This window comes from Macaca nemestrina, chromosome 9 (genome assembly GCF_043159975.1).
Source record: "Macaca nemestrina isolate mMacNem1 chromosome 9, mMacNem.hap1, whole genome shotgun sequence".
Classification (NCBI taxonomy): Eukaryota; Metazoa; Chordata; class Mammalia; order Primates; family Cercopithecidae; genus Macaca; species Macaca nemestrina.
In genome coordinates this window covers 38,601,010-38,619,910 of record NC_092133.1, presented here as the reverse complement: position 1 = coordinate 38,619,910, position 18,901 = coordinate 38,601,010, and the positions used below count along the sequence as shown (strand labels likewise).

At 37.9% G+C, this 18,901-nt stretch overlaps 1 protein-coding gene across 12 annotated transcripts in view; it reads right to left on the bottom strand.

Annotated features, from left to right (window-relative positions):
- LOC105470210 (cytochrome P450 2C3-like) overlaps positions 1-18,901 on the bottom strand; it is a 112,451-nt gene that overhangs the window by 66,078 nt on the left and 27,472 nt on the right. For 7 of the 12 annotated variants that reach the window (XM_071069454.1, XM_071069452.1, XM_071069453.1 and 4 more), the window contains 3 exons: positions 8,256-8,355; positions 3,942-4,104; positions 1,520-1,669 (listed from right to left, as the gene is read on the bottom strand). In XM_071069454.1, the coding sequence (XP_070925555.1) occupies positions 1,520-1,669; positions 3,942-4,104; positions 8,256-8,258 (316 nt within the window). In that variant the 5' untranslated portion in view covers positions 8,259-8,355. Of the gene's footprint in view, positions 1-1,519; positions 1,670-3,941; positions 4,105-8,255; positions 8,491-18,901 lie in introns of those variants that run through there. The other 5 variants (XM_071069450.1, XM_071069449.1, XM_011721979.3 and 2 more) reach the window with 3 other exon arrangements.

The window sequence follows — 18,901 nt, the reverse complement described above, 5'->3', positions numbered from 1 at the left end:
CCCTGACCTGCACACAGGAAACTTCAACCCAGCCCTAAACCCTAATTGCCATGAAAACCTCATGCCACTATCCTCCTGCTGCTCTTTCAGTGTCATTTTGGACCTGGTTGGGTGTCAGCCTGCTCTTCATTGAAAGCAATATTATGTGAGTAATAAACCTTTCATATCCTATTGGTGTTTGTGTCGAATCTTTATTGTAATCATCTAAACCAGATTTTGGATGATAGGTAGGTCCCTCCTGCCTCTGTGTGGTGACAACCACAACACCACAACTCTAGAAGGACAATGCAAGCTCAGATCAAAAATTAGAAGTTACTATGTAAATTAGCTCTGCTCAACCTGTGGAAATAACTTCCAACTGTTAGTGTTATTAGTGATTAAATGGGCTTCCCCAAGAGTGTGAGGTCCCTACAATGAAGTGGAATTAAGCAGATTTTGGACGACTAAAGGTCAGGGAGTTCAGAGAAGGCCATATTCGCCATGGGAAAAGTTGAACGAGTTAATAACAAGTTCTGCTTCAATACAAATTAAGGATACAAATAATTTCACAGATAATATGTGCCAAAATTCAATATTCATTGCTTGACTAATTCTATTTCCAAATTTTATTCAAAGAAAGTAGTCAGAGATTTACAATAATTAGTATGGGTTTCACTCTTGTATATTAAGAGCAGGAAAAACTAGAATCAACCTATCTGGCCAAAACAGAGGATTAGTTAAATAAACTCTGGTGTGTCCAAAATAATGGACTACTGTACTATCCAGCTAATAATGTTCTTGAAAAACATTTAGTTAAACACATAAAAATATTCATTCAATACACGACATTATAAAACCACATATATCTTATGATCTTACCCCTTGCTTGCCCTGCCTAGCCCTTTCTCTTCCACCTGCTCTCCCAGCCCTGCAGGTGCACACACACATCTACGCACTGCAGAGATCTGTGCTGCTGCAGTACCATCTCTTCATATCCACACTCCATTATGAGAGGTGAATGGCAGCCCCACACTTTGGGGGTAATTGGCAACCCCTGTATTGTTCTTAAACACTTTACTAGAAAAGTTACCTAATTTTTTAAGTGTATGTGGCCAAGACTCATAGCTGATTGCCAAAATCCATGTTCTTTTCTTCCTGTGTACAGAGTAAACCACAGTTTCCAGCTTCTCTGGCAGTTAGGTGTGGCCTTCTTACTAAGTGGCACACATGAGAGAAGTTATGTGTGCCACTTCTATGCCTGGTCTAAAGTATTTGCTTTTTAACTTGCTCTTTTCTCCTTCCTGTATCACACAGAGATATGAATCATTGATGAAACTGAAAGACATTTGCTGAAGATATCAAAGCCCAATTAACCTGGTACCTAAAAAGACTGTTATTCCAAACACTTCACCTCCTAATTCTGTTATGTGAGCAAAAAGTAAACTATGATACTTCAGCCATCATAATATTTTGTAGTCTATTTACAATACCATTTGTTCTACCCAAACTATTAGTGTTAATTATATGAAGAAATAAACACCATTGGTTTTTTTTAATGCTTCCACCAGACACAAGGCTTCCTCTTGAATTCGGTCTTCAATTGTTTTCTTCCCCATTCCCATATTCCTCAAAACCATGAGAGAGAAACGCCGAATTTGCTTCCATCTTTCTCCATTGCTAAAAATAACTCCTATCAACACAAAAGAAAAAACAGAGAGAGAAAATATTCTTCATTGTCATGAATACGAGCTGACAGTTCTCATCTCAGGAGCTGATACTGACATTTCAGCAGGATGTAAATATAATGGTGTCAGCTTCAGTGATTCACATTGAGCCCTTCATCACACCTGCCTCCTCTTTGAACCCAAACTACTATTTAACGGTCAGGATTCTTAATTTTGCATATTGCTAAACTATTCTTAATCCACCAGCTGCACTAAACCTCAGAATAATTCTGTAAACTGAAGGCTTTGTCCCATTTTACGGGATGCTAAAAATCATAAAGGCAAAATGCTTGCTCATGATCCTGCAGCAATAAACATGGTGAGTCCTGGTCATAGCTTAAATTTTCAGGGCTGGCTTTTCAAATTGTAAGTTAATTTTAAGAGAAATAACAAGAAGAGGGAATTATCAGGAGAATGTGAGACAGCACTTTTTCATTGGAAGATATCTCCTGATAATCATTTCTCAGATAAGGGGTACAGTCATTAAACAGACAGCTAGTCTCATTTCAACATTTCCCCTCTATTTGTTAAATCTTACCTATGAAATATGGAAGGAAACATCAAAGAAGTTCAATATTAGGCTGCCAGAGTCAAGACCAGATCAAGGGGAAAAAATAGGCTCATAGGAAACATTTCCAGGGAGCCTCTTAGAAAACAGTGCAGAAGAACCCACATCTCCAAGACAATCCTAAGTCAAAAGAACAAAGCTGGAGGCATCACGCTACCTGACTTCAAACTATACTACAAGGCTACAGTAACCAAAACAGCATGCTACTGGTACCAAAACAGAGATATAGACCAACGGAACAGAACAGAGCCCTCAGAAATAATACTACAAATCTACAGCCATCTGATCTTTGACAAATCTGAGAGTAAGAAGAAATGGGGAAAGGATTCCCTATTTAATAAACGGTGCTGGGAAAATTGGCTAGTCATAAGTAGAAAGCTGAAACTGGATCTTTTCCTTACTCCTTATACGAAAATTAATTCAAGATGGATTAGTGACCGACTGGATGAAGAAAATGTGGCACATATACACCATGGAATACTATGCAGCCATAAAAAAGGATGAGTTTGTGTCCTTTGTAGGGACATGGATGTAGCTGGAAACCATCATTCTTAGCAAACTATCACAGGAACAGAAAACCAAACACCGCATGTTCTCACTCATAGGTGGGAACTGAACAATGAGATCACTTGGACTCGGGAAGGGGAACATCACACACCGGGGCCTATCATGGGGAGGGGGGAGGGGGGAGGGATTGCATTGGGAGTTATACCTGATGTAAATGATGAGTTGATGGGTGCTGACGAGTTGATGGGTGCAGTACACCAACATGGCACAAGTATACATATGTAACAAACCTGTACGTTATGCACATGTAGCCTAGAACTTAAAGTATAATAATAATAAAAAAATAAATAAATAAACTTAAAAATAAATAAATAAATAAAGGGGCTGACATGATTTAAAAACAAAAAAAGAAAAAAAAAGAAAACAGTGCAGAAGAAGTCAGAACCCCGTTCAGGTCATATCTCTGTTTGCCAGAACCCTGTGATCCACCAGAAGACTTGATAGTTTAAGGCTAGCTCCAAAAACAAATAAAAGAAATTTCCAGCACTTAATCAAAAAAACTTTTTCTAATATCAATTCTGATACATACTCATACTCTGATCATGTTTCTCCATGATGTTTTCAGAACATACGTTTGCTTTATGCTTTGTCTTCTGTTGTATTCTAATATTGCTCATGCTTTTTTAGAATCATATTTGAAGGTGAGGATAGAAATATTCCAAACTCATGTGGTTCCATGCACGCTATTCAAGCTTCCTAAAATAATCTCTGGGTATCCATGACTAAGACCCGGCAGCAAAATATTTGGTGAATAAGATAACTAAGTAATATTCCTTCTCTCTCTCATCTCTCTATTGCTTTTCTATTTTTTCAACTGACCATAATTTATGATGAACTTCTCTTTGTAACAAATTCGTGAAAAATTAGTGGCTAGATGGCTTGTTATCATGAATATAATGTTTAACAGGGACATTGTGTCACTTTCACGGATTTTAAATATAGATTAATGATCCTTTATAGAAAAATTATTCTTAGCCTCAGGTAGAAAATACGAAAAGTGTGTTTCATAAATTTTTTTAATACTTACGATTTCTCAATTTCTTCAAATTTTTCAAATTTTTACAACTTACAGACCCACACACATACCCCAAAGGGAAGCATACCGAATCCTTGGGTAATTTTTTCTGCCACTGGAAAACTCCCTCGGCCAGAAAATACTTCTCCCTGATCAATCAGTGCTTCCTTAATTGCTTCGTATCCATGTAACACCACAGTTGGCTTCATGCCAAAATAAACAGTGAGCACAGGGCCATAATCTTTTGCTAGCTGCAAAAAGAATAGCAGATGCAAATAAAGTGTAAATTTCAAAAATAAAATGTAGATAGCTTAAGGAAACATTTTAAAACTTGCCAGAAAGATGTTTTAATACTTCTCCACCAAGTATATAAAATTTAATTCTTTAGAATCAATTATTTGATAAGAAAAAAGTATTTGAATAGTAATTATCATCACTTTATTAGTAACAATTCTATTAGTGTTAGTATCAGCTTCAGTATTTATTTCTTGTTCAGCCCCTACTATATCACAGGGGCTATATTATACATTTTGTTCCTATTATTTTATTAAATTTTTATGCCAAATTAATAATTGTACCAACTTTCTCCTATCTTCTTACAATTACAGTAAATTCTGTGTTTCTTCTTTGGGTTAAGGGAAGTCCATCTACTTTGCCTCATGTGTAGTCTAATAATTGTCCATCATTGTTCATTCTTGATAAATTTACTTTTAGCACGAGATACTGCCATATTTTTATAATGCATGATAACATAGCAATGTGGTCATACATATTTCCCAGCTTCACTCAAAGCTAGATGCAGCCATGTGACTCAGTTTCCATGAACTCACATAAGCACAGTGTTGTGATAAAATTCGACATTTGTGCATAACAGACAATTGCTTCCCCTTCATTTCTGCACCTACCCATGGGTTGAAATAATAGTATGGAGATGCCCCTACTATGACCATGCAAATGAGAAAAATAGTCTAGAGGCAGAAGATACTAGAACTACAAAGATTTAAAAAAAAACAAAACTGGTTCTCTTAATGGCATCATGGAGGAGAGGCAAGCTGACAGCGAGCACCTAGAGTTTCTTGTGTGAGATAGTAATAATCTCCTATCTTCTTTCAGCATCATCTTTCTGTAATATCAGCTTATGTGGTATCCTAAATGATATAGGACTTACAATATTTCAACTTTTCTAGTGTAGAACTTTTTTTGCCAACCTAAAAATTCATTCTACAAACTATAGTGACCTTTTCACAAGGAAGATGTTAACCTGACTGTCCTTTAAGCATGTTAATGGTATCACATTGCTCTTTTTTTCTTTCCTTTTTTTTTGAGACGGAGTTTCACTCTTATTGCCCAGGCTAGACTGCAATGGTAGGATCTCTGCTCACCGCAACCTCCACCGCCCGAGTTCAAGTGATTCTCCTGTCTCAGTCTCCCAAGTAGCTGGGATTACAGGCATGTGCCACCATGCCCTGCTAATTTTTTACTGTTAGTGGAGACGGGGTTTCTCCATGTTGGTCAGGCTGGTCTCGAACTCCCGACCTCAGGTGATCCTCCTGCCTCCACTTCCCAAAGTGCTGGGATTACAGGTGTGAGCCACCAGGCTCGGCCCATATTGATCTTATGACAAAAACAAGTGTTTTTTACATCCTTGCACGGACTGCATCCCTTGTCCCCTGCATCCCTCTCTACTCTCAGCTTGTACCATATTCTTACTTAGTCTCTGAACTACAAACACTTTTGTCCTCTTTTCAGGGTCTTAGGGAGAGAAGTGTAAACCAAAAATAAAATTCAAAGCACCCCTCTCACCGCCAGCTGGCCCCACTCCCTTACCACCAGCAATTTAAACAGACTTCCTCTCTAGGCCAGGTCCCTCCAAATTTAACCTGAAAAACTTATTCATGCCATCATGGGAAGGGGGCATTGAACATGCCTCATTATGCCCTCTTCCCTTTTGCAATTCAGCAAAAGCTGACCAACGTTTAACATTAAGGCAGACCTTAACTCTGATAAGAAACAATTACCATCTATTCTCTCTGAAGACTGCTGCCTGGAAGCTTCATCTGCATGATAAAACCTTGGTCCCCACAACTCTTATCATAAACCAGACATTCCTCTCTATTAACAATAACTCTTTCACCCAATCGTCAATCACAAAATTTTAAACTCTGGATATCATGGAAGCAGCCCCTCTCCCACTGCTTCGAGTTATCCCACCTTTCTGGGCCAAACCAATGTATATCTTAAATGTATTGACAGGAGTCTCATGTGTACATACTCAAACGTATAAATGTATAAAACCAAACTGTGCCGTGACCACCATGGGCACATATTCTCGGGATCTCCTGACAGCTGTGTCATGGGTCATAGTCACTCACATTTGCTCAGAATAAATCTCTTCAAGTATTTTGCAGTTTGACTCTTTTCATCAACAGAAGCAATTCTCCCCCAGATTAAAAACATGTGAAATTGGGTTTTGTTGATATTTGATATGTTTAATTCCTAATCATTCTTACGATTATCAGCTCCAACTTCAATTACTCAGAGAACCCTTTGCTGAATGCCTGAATGCTCCTCTAACTGGTTAGTCCCTTGAAATTACATGGTCTCTTTCTACCATGTCCCTGTTACACAGTTTGTAATCATACCTTTACTTGCATTGTTGTTTCATAAAGATATTCCTATCCTCTAAACTGTAAGTTCCTTAATGATGGGGTCACTTTAAATTTTCTTTTGCCATTGAAACTCACATGCACCATGCAAGGAGGTATTTAATTACTTATAGAAAATGTGGTGTACTTAAGTAACCTGTGCAAAATCTTTCTTATTTACATCTTCAAGAAATGGAAATTAAAGCGAAGAGAGGTTTTAATCCTGCTTAAATCTGTGAATTTAAATAATCAATAGATGAGCTGGGGCGCTGACACAATCTCTTTCAATTCAAAGCCAAGGCATAGGAAGAATGAGCTTCTAGAAGCAGTATTCCAGTAACTGGCTTTCTTAAGAGAAAGACAGATTCCACATCATTCTTCAGGCTTTAGAGAGCAACTGCTATGTAAACAACTTGGAGTAGAGAAGTTACTCATTTATTGAGAACTACAGTATGAAATATGAAAGATCTGAACCCTTAGTAATTCCCTTGATTTCAATTCATATATGCTTTATGAAAATGTGGTGCTGTGACACTGTAAATCGGTGCTTATTTAGAAAACTAAAAGCTGTTCCATTTTCACTAGCATTTACCAAAGAAGAGTTAAAGCAACCTGGATTACAATATTGACAAAGAATTTCTGCTCCTGGCAATGTCAACAATCATAACATGGATCAATGATCTTAGTAATGTTCCACTGGTGGCAGGAATGACTCACATCTTGAGCAACTACTGCCGTGTTGAACTGCTGATAAACTTTGACGTCAATAAGGAATTGTGAAAAACATTTTCTTCACAAATAACTGGGCTCTCAACAATATACAATACAAGAAAACTTTGTATATAAGTTACATCTGATTCAAATATGCAAATGTACTCTTGTACTAATGACTGATGATGCATTATTTGCTTAATCTACCAATGAAGAAATCTGACAATTTATATAATTGAAACGAGTTCCTATATAAATGGAAGCCCCCATATTCCTTGCATAAAATGAATTTCTCTTCAAAGGTTTAGCCTGTTAACTTCCTTGTTCTTTGTTCTCAAACTCAACTTTCTTGTTCTCCATGCCTCCTTGCCCGTAGTTACTTTCCTGTCAGCTCTAATCAATAACTCACCTCTGTTTACTTAGTAACCCACTCTGCACCCATTCCACTCTTTGAAACTTCATGGCCCACCAAAACCACTGTAATTCACATCTCCCTTCCCTTCCTTATTTAAGAAAATATTCACAAATAGCTAATCAGGTCAGCTTAGATTGTGTGGTCTGACCGTAGTCCATGGGGTGAGTGACACAGAGGTAGAGACTACATGGAAGAGATAAAACCTCCTTCTCTCCTTTGTTCACTATACTCTTGTGATCGTGATTGATGCAGGCAGCACCCCTCTGAAGAAGTAAATTGCCTTGCTGAGAAAACTTTTGCCTGAGTGCTAGTTTCACTTTGTGGCACCAAGCATTTATCTCCAACATTTCTTTTAGGTGATACAGTCTATAATTGCTTTCCAGTTGAAACATCCATTCTGGAGTAAACACTTATTTGCCTCAAACTTGCTGATTTCTTCATTTCTTTTGGATGTACCAATTGCATGTTCTTCTATATGTCTACATTATAAAGGCATATCTGGGTGTCTAATGGACACATCTCTATAAAGGCATCTCTTTAAAACTTGGTATCTGGGGACATATATTGCTTAGTTATGGGGATATCTGACTTACTCACTGCAGAAAACTAAAGGAAAATTAGTCATACTTACCATGCTTATGGATTTGCTGATGTTCTTAGTATTTAACTGTAGAATATTTCCAATAACGGGGAGAGGAGTTGGGCCAGGTGGAAGCTTCCCTTTGGCATAGCTTCGGTTCCACAGAGAAAGAAGAATCAGACAAGAAAGACAAATCACCAGGATGATGAAGAGATCCATTGCTGGGCTCTTTGAAAACGCAGTTGAAAGCTAAGAATCTAAAGATTTTGTAAACCAAAGTGCAAGCTCCTCACCAATTACGTACTAAGACTTTGAACTTTGGATGATTGATTTTTTTTATCTTTAGTACACCTTGAACTGCTGGTAGAAGTAAAAACAAAAATTAATTTAATATTGATTAGTTCTTAAGTTTAACCTAAAATTGTAACTGAATGATAACCCTCACTTCTGTAAAAGCAAGAAATAATAAAATCAAAATTAATAGAAAGAAGAAAATAATAAACCTCAGCACAGAAATACATGCAATAGAGACTGAGAAGTAATTCAAAACATTAAAAAAAAAATTGGTATTTGAAAAGAAAAAAGAAAATTGATGAACTTTTAGCAAGAATACTGAAGTAAAAAGGGAGAACACTCAAATAAAATCAGAGGTAAAAAAGAGACATTTCAGATAATATTAAAGAAATACAAAGGATCATAAGAAGCTGTTATGAACAACTATATGTAACTAAATTTAATAAAAGAATAATTGGATAAATTTCCAGAGACATACAACCTTCTAATATTAAATTATGAGGAAATAGAAAATATAACAGATAAATATAGAGTGAGAAAATTAAATCAGTACAGAAAGCTATTGCATCAAAAGAAAGCCCAGAATATGATAGCTTAACTACAGAATTCTGCCAAACATTTAAAGAAGAATTAATATTAACTCTACTCAAACTATTCCAGAATTAAAAGAAAAAATATTTCCAAACTAATTTTGCAAGGTTAGCATAACCTGATTCCAAAACCAAACACGAACACACACATACACACAAACTACAGACCAATATATCTAATAAATATCGATATAAAAATCCTTAAAAGACACTAGCAAAGCAAATTCAACAACACACTGAAAAGAATATTCACTATGATCAAGGTGGATTCATGCCAGATATGCCACAATGGCTTATCATAGGGAAAAAAAATATGATACATCATATTGAAAGAAAGAAACACATATTAAAATTAAAATTAGAAAAAGACATATTAAAAGAAAGAAAGAAAGATTGCCCTAGCCAGAACTTCCAATACTATGATGAATAGGAGTGGTGAGAGAGGGCATCCTTTTCTTGTCTCAGTTTTCAAACAGAATGCTACAAGTTATTGCCCATTCAGTATGCTATTGGCTGTGTGTTTGTAATAATCAGCTCTTATTATTTTGAGATATGCTCCATCAATACCTAGTTTATTGAGTATTTTTAGCATGAAGGGCTGTTGATTTTGTCAAAGGCCTTTTCTGCATCTATTGAGATAACCTTGTGGTTTTTGTCATTGGTTCTGTTTATGTGATGGATTACGTTTATTGATTTGCATATGTTGAACCAGCCTTGCATCCCTGGGATGAAGCCAACTTGATCGTAGTGGATAAGTTTTTGATGTGCTGCTGGATTCAGTTTGCCAGTATTTTATTGAGGATTTTTACTTCAATGTTTATCAGGGATATTGGCCTATAATTCCTATTTTTTTGTTGTGTCTCTGCCAGGCTTAGGTATCAGGATGACACTAGCCTCATAAAATGAGTTAGGGAAGATTCCCTCTTTTTCTATTGATTGGAATAGTTTCAGAAGGAATGGTGCCAGCTCCTCTTTGTACCTCTGGTAGAATTCGGCTGTGAATTCATCTGATCCTGGACTTTTTCTGGTTGGTAGGCTACTAATTATTGTCTCAATTTTGGACCCTGCTATTGGTCTATTCAAAGGTTCAACTCCGGGAGTGTGCCCAAGATGGCCGAATAGGAACAGCCCCAGCCTCAAGCTCCCAGTGTGAGCGACACAGAAGACGGGAGATTTCTGCATTTTCAACTGAAGTACCGGGTTCATCTCACTGGGGCATGTCGGACAGTTGGTGCTGGTCCGCAGGTGCAGCCCAACCAGTGAGAGCTGAAGCAGGGTGAGGCATCACCTCACCTGGGAAGCACAAGGGGGAGGGGAATTCCTTTTCCTAGCCAAAGGAAATTGAGACACACAACACCTGGAAAATCGGGTAACTCCCACGCTAATATTGCACATAAGCAAGGCTCTTAGCAAATGGCACACCAGGAGATTATATCCCACACCTGGTACAGAGAGTCCCACACCCACGGAGCCTCCCTCATTACTAGCACAGCAGTCTGAGATCTAACTGCAAGGAGCCCGCGAGGCTGGGTGATGGGCGCCCGCCATTGCTGAGGCTTAAGTAGGTAAACAAAGCAGCCTGGAAGCTCGAATTGGGTGGAGCCCACCACAGCTCAAGGAGGCCTGCCTGCCTCTGTAGACTCCACCTCTGGGGACAGGGCATAGCTAAATAAAAAGCAGGAGAAACCTCAGCAGAGGTAAATGTCCCTGTCTGACAGCTTTGAAGAGAGCAGTGGATCTCCCAGCATGGAGGTTGAGACCTGAGAACGGACACACTGCCTGCTAATGTGGGTCCCTGACTCCTGAGTAGCCTAGCTGGGAGACATCCACCACTAGGTGCAGACTGAACCTCACACCTCACACGGCTGGGTACACCCTTGAAACGAAGCTTCCAGAGCAAGAATCAGACAGCAACACCTGCTGTTCAGCAATATTCTATCTTCTGCAGCCTCTGCTGCTGATACCCAGGCAAACAGTGTCTGGAGTGGACCTCAAGCAAACTCCAACAGACCTGAAGCTGAGGGTCCTGACTGTTAGAAGGAAAACTAACAAACAGAAAGGACACCCACATCAAAACCCCATCATATGTCACCATCATCAAAGACCAAAGGCAGATAAAACCACAAAGATGGGGAAGAAGCAGTGCAGAAAAGCTGGAAATTCAAACAATCAGAACACATCTCCTCCTCCAAAGGAATACAGCTCATCACTAGCAACAGAACAAAGCTGGATGGAGAATGACTTTGATGAGTTGAGAGAAGAAGGCTTCAGTCAATTAAACTTCTCAGACCTAAAGGAGGAACTACGTAACCAGCGCAATGAAACTAAAAACCTTAAAGAAAGATTTGACAAATGGCTAACTAGAATAGCCAATGTAGAGAAGTACTTAAAAGAACTGATAGAGATGAAAATCATAACACGAGAACTATGTGACGAATGCACAAGCTTCAGTAACCAACTCGATCAACTGGAAGAGTGTCAGCGATACCAGATCAAATGAATGAAATGAAGTGAGAAGTGTAGAGAAAACAGTAAAAAGAAATGAACAAAGTCTCTAAGAAATATGGGATTATATGAAAAGACCAAACCTGCATCTCATTGGTGTGCCTGAAAGTGACAGAGAAAATGGAACCAAGGTGGAAAACACTCTTCAGGATATCATCCAGGAGAACTTCCCCAACCAAGTAAGGCAGGCCAACATTCAAATTGAGGAAATACAGAGAACACCACAAAGATATTCCTCGAGAAAAGCAATTCCAAGACACATAATTGTCAGATTCACGAAAGTTGAAATGAAGGAAAAAATGTTAAGGGCAGCCAGAGAGAAAGGTCAGGTTACCCACAAAGGGAAGCCCATCAGACTAACAGCAGATCTCTCAGCAAAAACTCTCCAAGCCAGAAGAGAGTAGTGGCCAATATTCAAAATTCTTAAAGAAAAGAATTTTCAACCCAGAATTTCCTATCCAGCCAAACTAAGTTGCGTAAGTGAAGGAGAAATAAAATCCTTTAGAGACAAGCAAATGCTTAGCGATTTTGTCAGCACCAAGCCTGCCCTACAAGAGATCCTGAAGGAAACACTAAACATGGAAAGGAAAAATAGGTACCAGCCATTGCAAAAACATTTCAAAATGTAAAGTCCGTTGATGCTAGGAAAAAAACTGCATCAATTAACGAGCAAAATAAGCAGCTAATATCATAAAGACAGGATCAAGTTCACACTTAACAATATTAACCTTAAATGCAAATGGAATAAATGGTCCAATTAAAAGACACAGACTGGCAAATTGGATAGAGTCAAGACCCATCAGTTTACTGTATTCAGGAGACCCATCTCACATGCAGAGACACACATAGGCTCAAAATAAAGGGATGGAGGAAGATCTACCAAGCAAATGGAAAACAAAAAAAAGCAGGGGTTGCAATCCTAGTCTCTGATAAAACAGACTTTAAACCATCAAAGATCAAAAGAGACAAAGAAGGCCATTACATAATGGTAAAGGGATCAATCATCAGGAAGAGCTAACTATCCTAAATATGTATGCACCCAATACAGGAGCACCCAGATTCATAAAGCATGTCCTTAGACACTTACAAAGAGACTTAGAACCCCATGCAATAATAATGGGAAATTTTAACACCCCACTGTCAACATTAGACAGATCAACCAGACAGAAAGATAACAAGGATATCCAGGAATTGAACTCAACTCTGTACCAAGTGGACCTAATAGACATCTACAGAACTCTCCACCCCAAATCAACAGAATATACATTCTTCTGAGCACCACATTGCACTTATTCCAAAATTGACCACATAGTTGGAAGTAAAGCACTCCTCAGCAAATGTCAAAGAACAGAAACTATAACGGACTGTCTCTCAGACCACAGTGCAATCAAACTAGAACTCAGGACTAAGAAACTCAATCAAAACCGCTCAACTACATAGAAACTGAACAACCTGCTCCTGAGTGACTACTGGGTACATAACGAAATGAAGGCAGAAATAAAGATGTTCTTTGAAACCAATAAGAACAAAGATACAACATACCAGAATTTCTGGGACACATTTGAAGCAGTGTGTAGAGGGAAATTTATAGACTAAATGTCCACAAGAGAAACCAGTGAAGATCTAAAATTGACACCCTAACATCACAATTAAAAGAACTAGAAAAGCAAGAGCAAACACATTCAAAAGCTAGCAGAAGGCAAGAAATAACTAAGATCAGAGCAGAACCAAAGGAGATAGAGATACAAAAACCCTCCAAAAAAATCAATGAATCCAGGAGGTGGTTTTTTGAAAAGATCAACAAAATTGATAGATCCCTAGCAAAGCTAATAGAGATGAAAAGAGAAAAGAATCAAATAGATGCAATAAAAAATGATAAAAGGTATATCACCACTGACCCCACAGAAATACAAACTACCATCAGAGAATACTATAAACACCTCTACACAAATAAACTAGAAAACCTAGAAGAAATGGATAATTTCCTGGACACTTACACTCTCCCAAGACTAAACAAGGAAGAAGTTGAATCCCTGAATAGACCAACAGCAGGCTCTGAAATTGAGGCAATAATGAATAGCCTACCAACCAAAAAAAGTCCAGGACCAGACGGATTCACAGCCGAATTCTACCAGAGGTACAAGGAGGAGCTGGTACCATTCCTTCTGAAACTATTCCAATCAATAGAAAAAGAGGGAATCCTCCCTAACTCATTTTACGAGGCCAACATCATTCGGATACTAAAGCCTGGCAGAGATACAGCAAAAAAAGAGAATTTTAGACCAATATCCCTGATGAACATAAATGCAAACATCCTCAATAAAACACTGGCAAACTGAATTCAGCAGCACATCAAAAAGCTTATCCACCATGATCAAGTGGGCTTCATCCCTGGGATGCAAGGCTGATTCAACATATGCAAATTAATAAACATAATCCAGCATATAAACAGAACTAAAGACAAAAACCACATGATTATCTCAACAGATGCAGAAAAGGCCTTTGACAAAATCAACAGCCCTTCATGCTGAAAACTCTCAACAAACTAGGTGTTGATGGGACATATTTCAAAATAATAAGAGCTATTTATGACAAACCCACAGCCAATAGCACACTGAATGGGCAAAAACTGGAAGCATTATCTTTGAAAACTGGTACAAGACAGGGATGCCCTCTCTCACCTATTCAACATAGTGGTGGAAGTTCTGGCTAGGGCAATCAGGCAAGAGAAAGAAATCAAGGGTATTCAGTTAGGGAAAGAAGAAGTCAAATTGTCCCTGCTTGCAGATGACATGATGGTATATTTAGAAAACCCCATCGTCTCAGCCCAAAACCTCCTTAAGCTGATAAACAACTTCAGCAAAGTCTAAGGATACAAAATCAATGTGCAAAAATCACAAGCATTCTTATACTCCAATAACACACAGAGAGCCAAATCACGAATGAACTCCCATTCACAATAGCTTCAAAGAGAATAAAACACCTAGGAATCCAACTTACAAGGGATATAAAAGACCTCTTCAAGGAGAACTACAAACCACTGCTCAGTGAAATAAAAGAGAGCACAAACAAATGGAAGAACATACCAAGCTCATGGATAGGAAGAATCAATATTGTGAAAATGGCCATACTGCCCAAGGTAATTTAGAGATTCAATGCCAGGCCCATTAAGCTACCAATGACTTTCTTCACAGAATTGGAAAAAACTGCTTTAAAGTTCATATGGAACCAAAAAACACCCTGCATTGCTAAGACAATCCTAAGCCAAAAGAACAAAGTTGGAGGCATCATGCTACCTGACTTTAAACTATACTACAAGGCTACAGTAACCAAAACAGCATGGTACTGGTACCAAAACAGAGATATAGACCAATGCAACAGAACAGAGCCCTCAGAAATAATACCACACATCTACAGCCATCTGATCTTTGAGAATTCTGACAAAAACAAGAAAAGGGGAAAGGATTCCCTATTTAATAAATGGTGCTGGGAAAAGTGGCTAGTCATAAGTAGAAAGCTGAAACTGGATCCTTTCCTTACTCCTTATACAAAAATTAATTCAAGATGGATTAGAGACTTAAATGTTAGACCTAAAACCATAAAAACCCTCGAAGAAAACGTAGGCAACAACGTTCAGGACATAGGCATGGGCAAGGACTTCATGTCTAAAACACCAAAAGCAACGGCAACAAAAGCCAAAATTGCCAAATGGAGTCTAATTAAACTAAAGAGCTTCTGCACAGCAAAAGAAACTACCATCAGAGTGAACAGGCAACCTACAGAATGGGAGAAAATTTTTGCAATCTACTCATCTGACAATGGGCTAATATCCAGAACCTACAAAGAACTCAATCAAATTTACCAGAAAACAACAAACAACCCCATCAAAAAGTGGGCAAAGGATAACAGACACTTCTCAAAAGAAGACATTCATACAGCCAACAGACACATGAAAAAATGCTCGTCATCACTGGCCATCGGACAAATGCAAATCAAAACCACAATGAGATACCATCTCACACCAGTTAGAATGACCATCATTAAAAAATCAGGAAACAACAGGTGCTGGAGAGGATGTGGAGAAATAGGAACACTTTTACACTGTTGGTGGGATTGTAAACTAGTTCAACCATTGTGGAAAACAGTGTGGCGATTCCTCAAGGATCTAGAACTGGAACTATCATTTGACCCAGCCATCCCATTACTGGGTATATACCCAAAGGATTATAAATCATGCTGCTATAAAGACACATTCACACGTATATTTATTGCGGCACTATTCACAATAGCAAAGACTTGGAATCAACCCAAATGTCCATCAGTGACCGACTGGATTAAGAAAATGTGGTACATATACACCATGGAATACTATGCAACCATAAAAAAGGATGAGTTTGTGTCCTTTGTAGGGATATGGATGCAGCTGGAAACCATCATTCTCAGCAAACTATCACAAGAACAGAAAACCAAACACCGCATGTTCTCACTCAGAGGTGGGAATTGAACAATGAGATCACTTGGACACAGGAAGGGGAACATCACACACCAGGTCCTATTGTGGGGAGGGGGTAGGGGGAAGGGATATCATTAGGAGATATACCTAATGTAAATGATGAGTTAATGGGTGTAGCACACCAACATGGCACATGCATACATATGTAACAAACCTGCACGTTGTGCACATGTACCCTAGAACTTAAAGTATATTTAAAAAAAAAAAAAATACTAAATGGACAACCTAAAGCATGGAAGAAACTAATTGTAAATTATTCAGCTGACAAAGTAATAACATCTAGAATCTACAAGGAACACAAACTAAACAAGAAAAGAAAGACAAAACCCCATTACAGATTGCACAAAACACATTAACAGATATTTCTCCAAAGAAAGAATACAAGTAGACAAGAAACACATGAAAAAGTGCTAAACGTTGCTAATTGCAGATAAATGCAAATTAAACTCACAATGACAACATTGTACACCCGTCAGAATGGCTACCCTCTCTTTTTTTTTTTTTTTGAGATGGAGTCTCGATCTGTCACCCAGGCTGGAGTGCAGTGGCGCCATCTCCACTCACTGCAAGCTCCACCTTCTGGGTCCATGCCATTCTCCTGCCTCAGCCTCCCCATTAGCTAGGACTACCAGCGCCTGACACCCCAGGCTAATTTTCTTTGGTATTTTTAGTAGAGATGGGGTTTAACTGTGTTAGCAAAGATGGTCTCCATCTCCTGACCTTGTGATCTGCCCACCTCAGACTCCCAAAGTGCTGGGATTACAGACATGAGCCACTACACCCAGCCTGAAATGGCAACTATTTAAAAAATTTTTAATACAGATGTGATGGGGATGTAGAGAAATGAAAACACTTGTACACTATGGTGAGAATGTAAATTGGTTCAACCTCTATGGAAAACACTATGAATATATTTCAAAAACAATTAAAATAGAGCTACCATTCAATCCAGTAATCCCACTACTGGGTATGTATCAAAAGGAAAAGAAATTATTAAATAAAAAAGACAGCTGCACTTGTATATTTGCTGCAGCACTATTCACAATAGCAAAGTCATGGAACCAACCAGGGTCCATCAACAGTTGATCAGATAAAGAAAATGGGGGTATATATACATCATGGAATACTATACAGCCATACAAACCAATGAAATCATATACTCTGTAGCAACATAGAAGAAGCTGGAGGCCATTATCCTAGGAAAACTCATTCAGGAGCAAAAAATAAAGTGTTGCATATTATTTTTAAGTAGAAGCTAAACAATGAGCATCCATAAAAATAAAAATGAAAAGCAGACACTGAGGACTCCAGAAAGGGAAAGGAAGAAAAGTGGACACAGTGAAATGATTAAAAATTGATACAGTGGTCATTATTTGGATGACAGGTACAATAGAAGCCCAATTCCCATTATTATACAATATACCCAAGAAACAAACATGCACATATACTCCCTGAATCTAAAATTAAGCACATGTATGCTAGAACTTAAAGTATAATAATAAATAAATAAATAAATAAATAAATAAATAAATAAATAAAACAAAGAAAACTTCAGGCTAATATCTTTGATGAACAATTGATGCTAAAATTCTCAACAAAATACTGGCAAACTGAATCCAGCAGCATGTGAAATAGCTTTTCCACCACAATCAAGTAGGCTTTGTTCCTGGGACGCAAGGTTAGTTCAACATACACAAATCTATAAATGTGATTTATCACATAAACTTAACTAAAGACAAAAAACATGATTATCTCAACAGATACAAAAAAAGACCTTTGATAAAATTCAACACCCCTTCATTTTAAAAATTCTCAATAAAACAGGTATTGAAGGATTATATTTCAAAATGGTAAGAGCCAACTATAGCAAACCCACAGCCAACATTGCACTGAATGGGCAAAAACTGGAAGCATAGTCCTTGAAAACCAGCACAAGAAAAGAATGCCTTTTCTCACACTCTTATTCAACATCCGATCTAGCAGAAGAAAAAAAAGTCAACTTAAAGACAGACTACTTGAAAATACTCAAAAGAGCAGACAAAAGGGGGGGGGGGGAAGCACATATACAGGATGTAAAAAATACCTTCCAAAGGGCAAATCTAAGAGTTATTGACCTTAAAGAAAAGGGAGAGGAAGAGACAGGGGTAGAAAATTTACTCAAAAGGATATTAACAGGGAACTTTCCAAACCTAGAGAAAGATATAAATATCCAAATATAATAATGTTATAGAACACTAAGCTAATTTAACCAAAGAAGTCTACCTCAAGGAATTTCATAATCAAACTCCCCAAACTTAAGGATAAGAAAGGATTCTAAAAGCAGCAAGATAAAAGAAACACATTGCATATAATGGAGCTCTAATACATTTCACAGCAGACTTTTCATAGGAAACCTTCCAGGCCAGAATGAGTGGCATGACATAGATAAAGTTCTGGAGGAAAAAACTTTTACCCTAAAATAGTATATCCAGCAAAAATACCCTTCAAACCTGAAGGAGAAATAAAGACTTTCTCAGGCAAACAAAAATGGAGGAATGTCATCAACACTAGACCTACCCTATAAGAAATGCTAAAGAGAGTACTTCAATCAGAAAGAAAAGTACAATGATGAGCAATAAGAAATCATCTGAAGATAGAAAACTTACTGGTAATAGTAGGTACAGAGTGAAACAGAGAATATTATAACAGTGTAAGTGTGGTATGTGAACTACTCTTATCCTGAGTAGAAAGATTAAATGATAAACCTATCAAAAATAGTAACTACAGTAACTTTTCAAGTAATAATACAATAATAT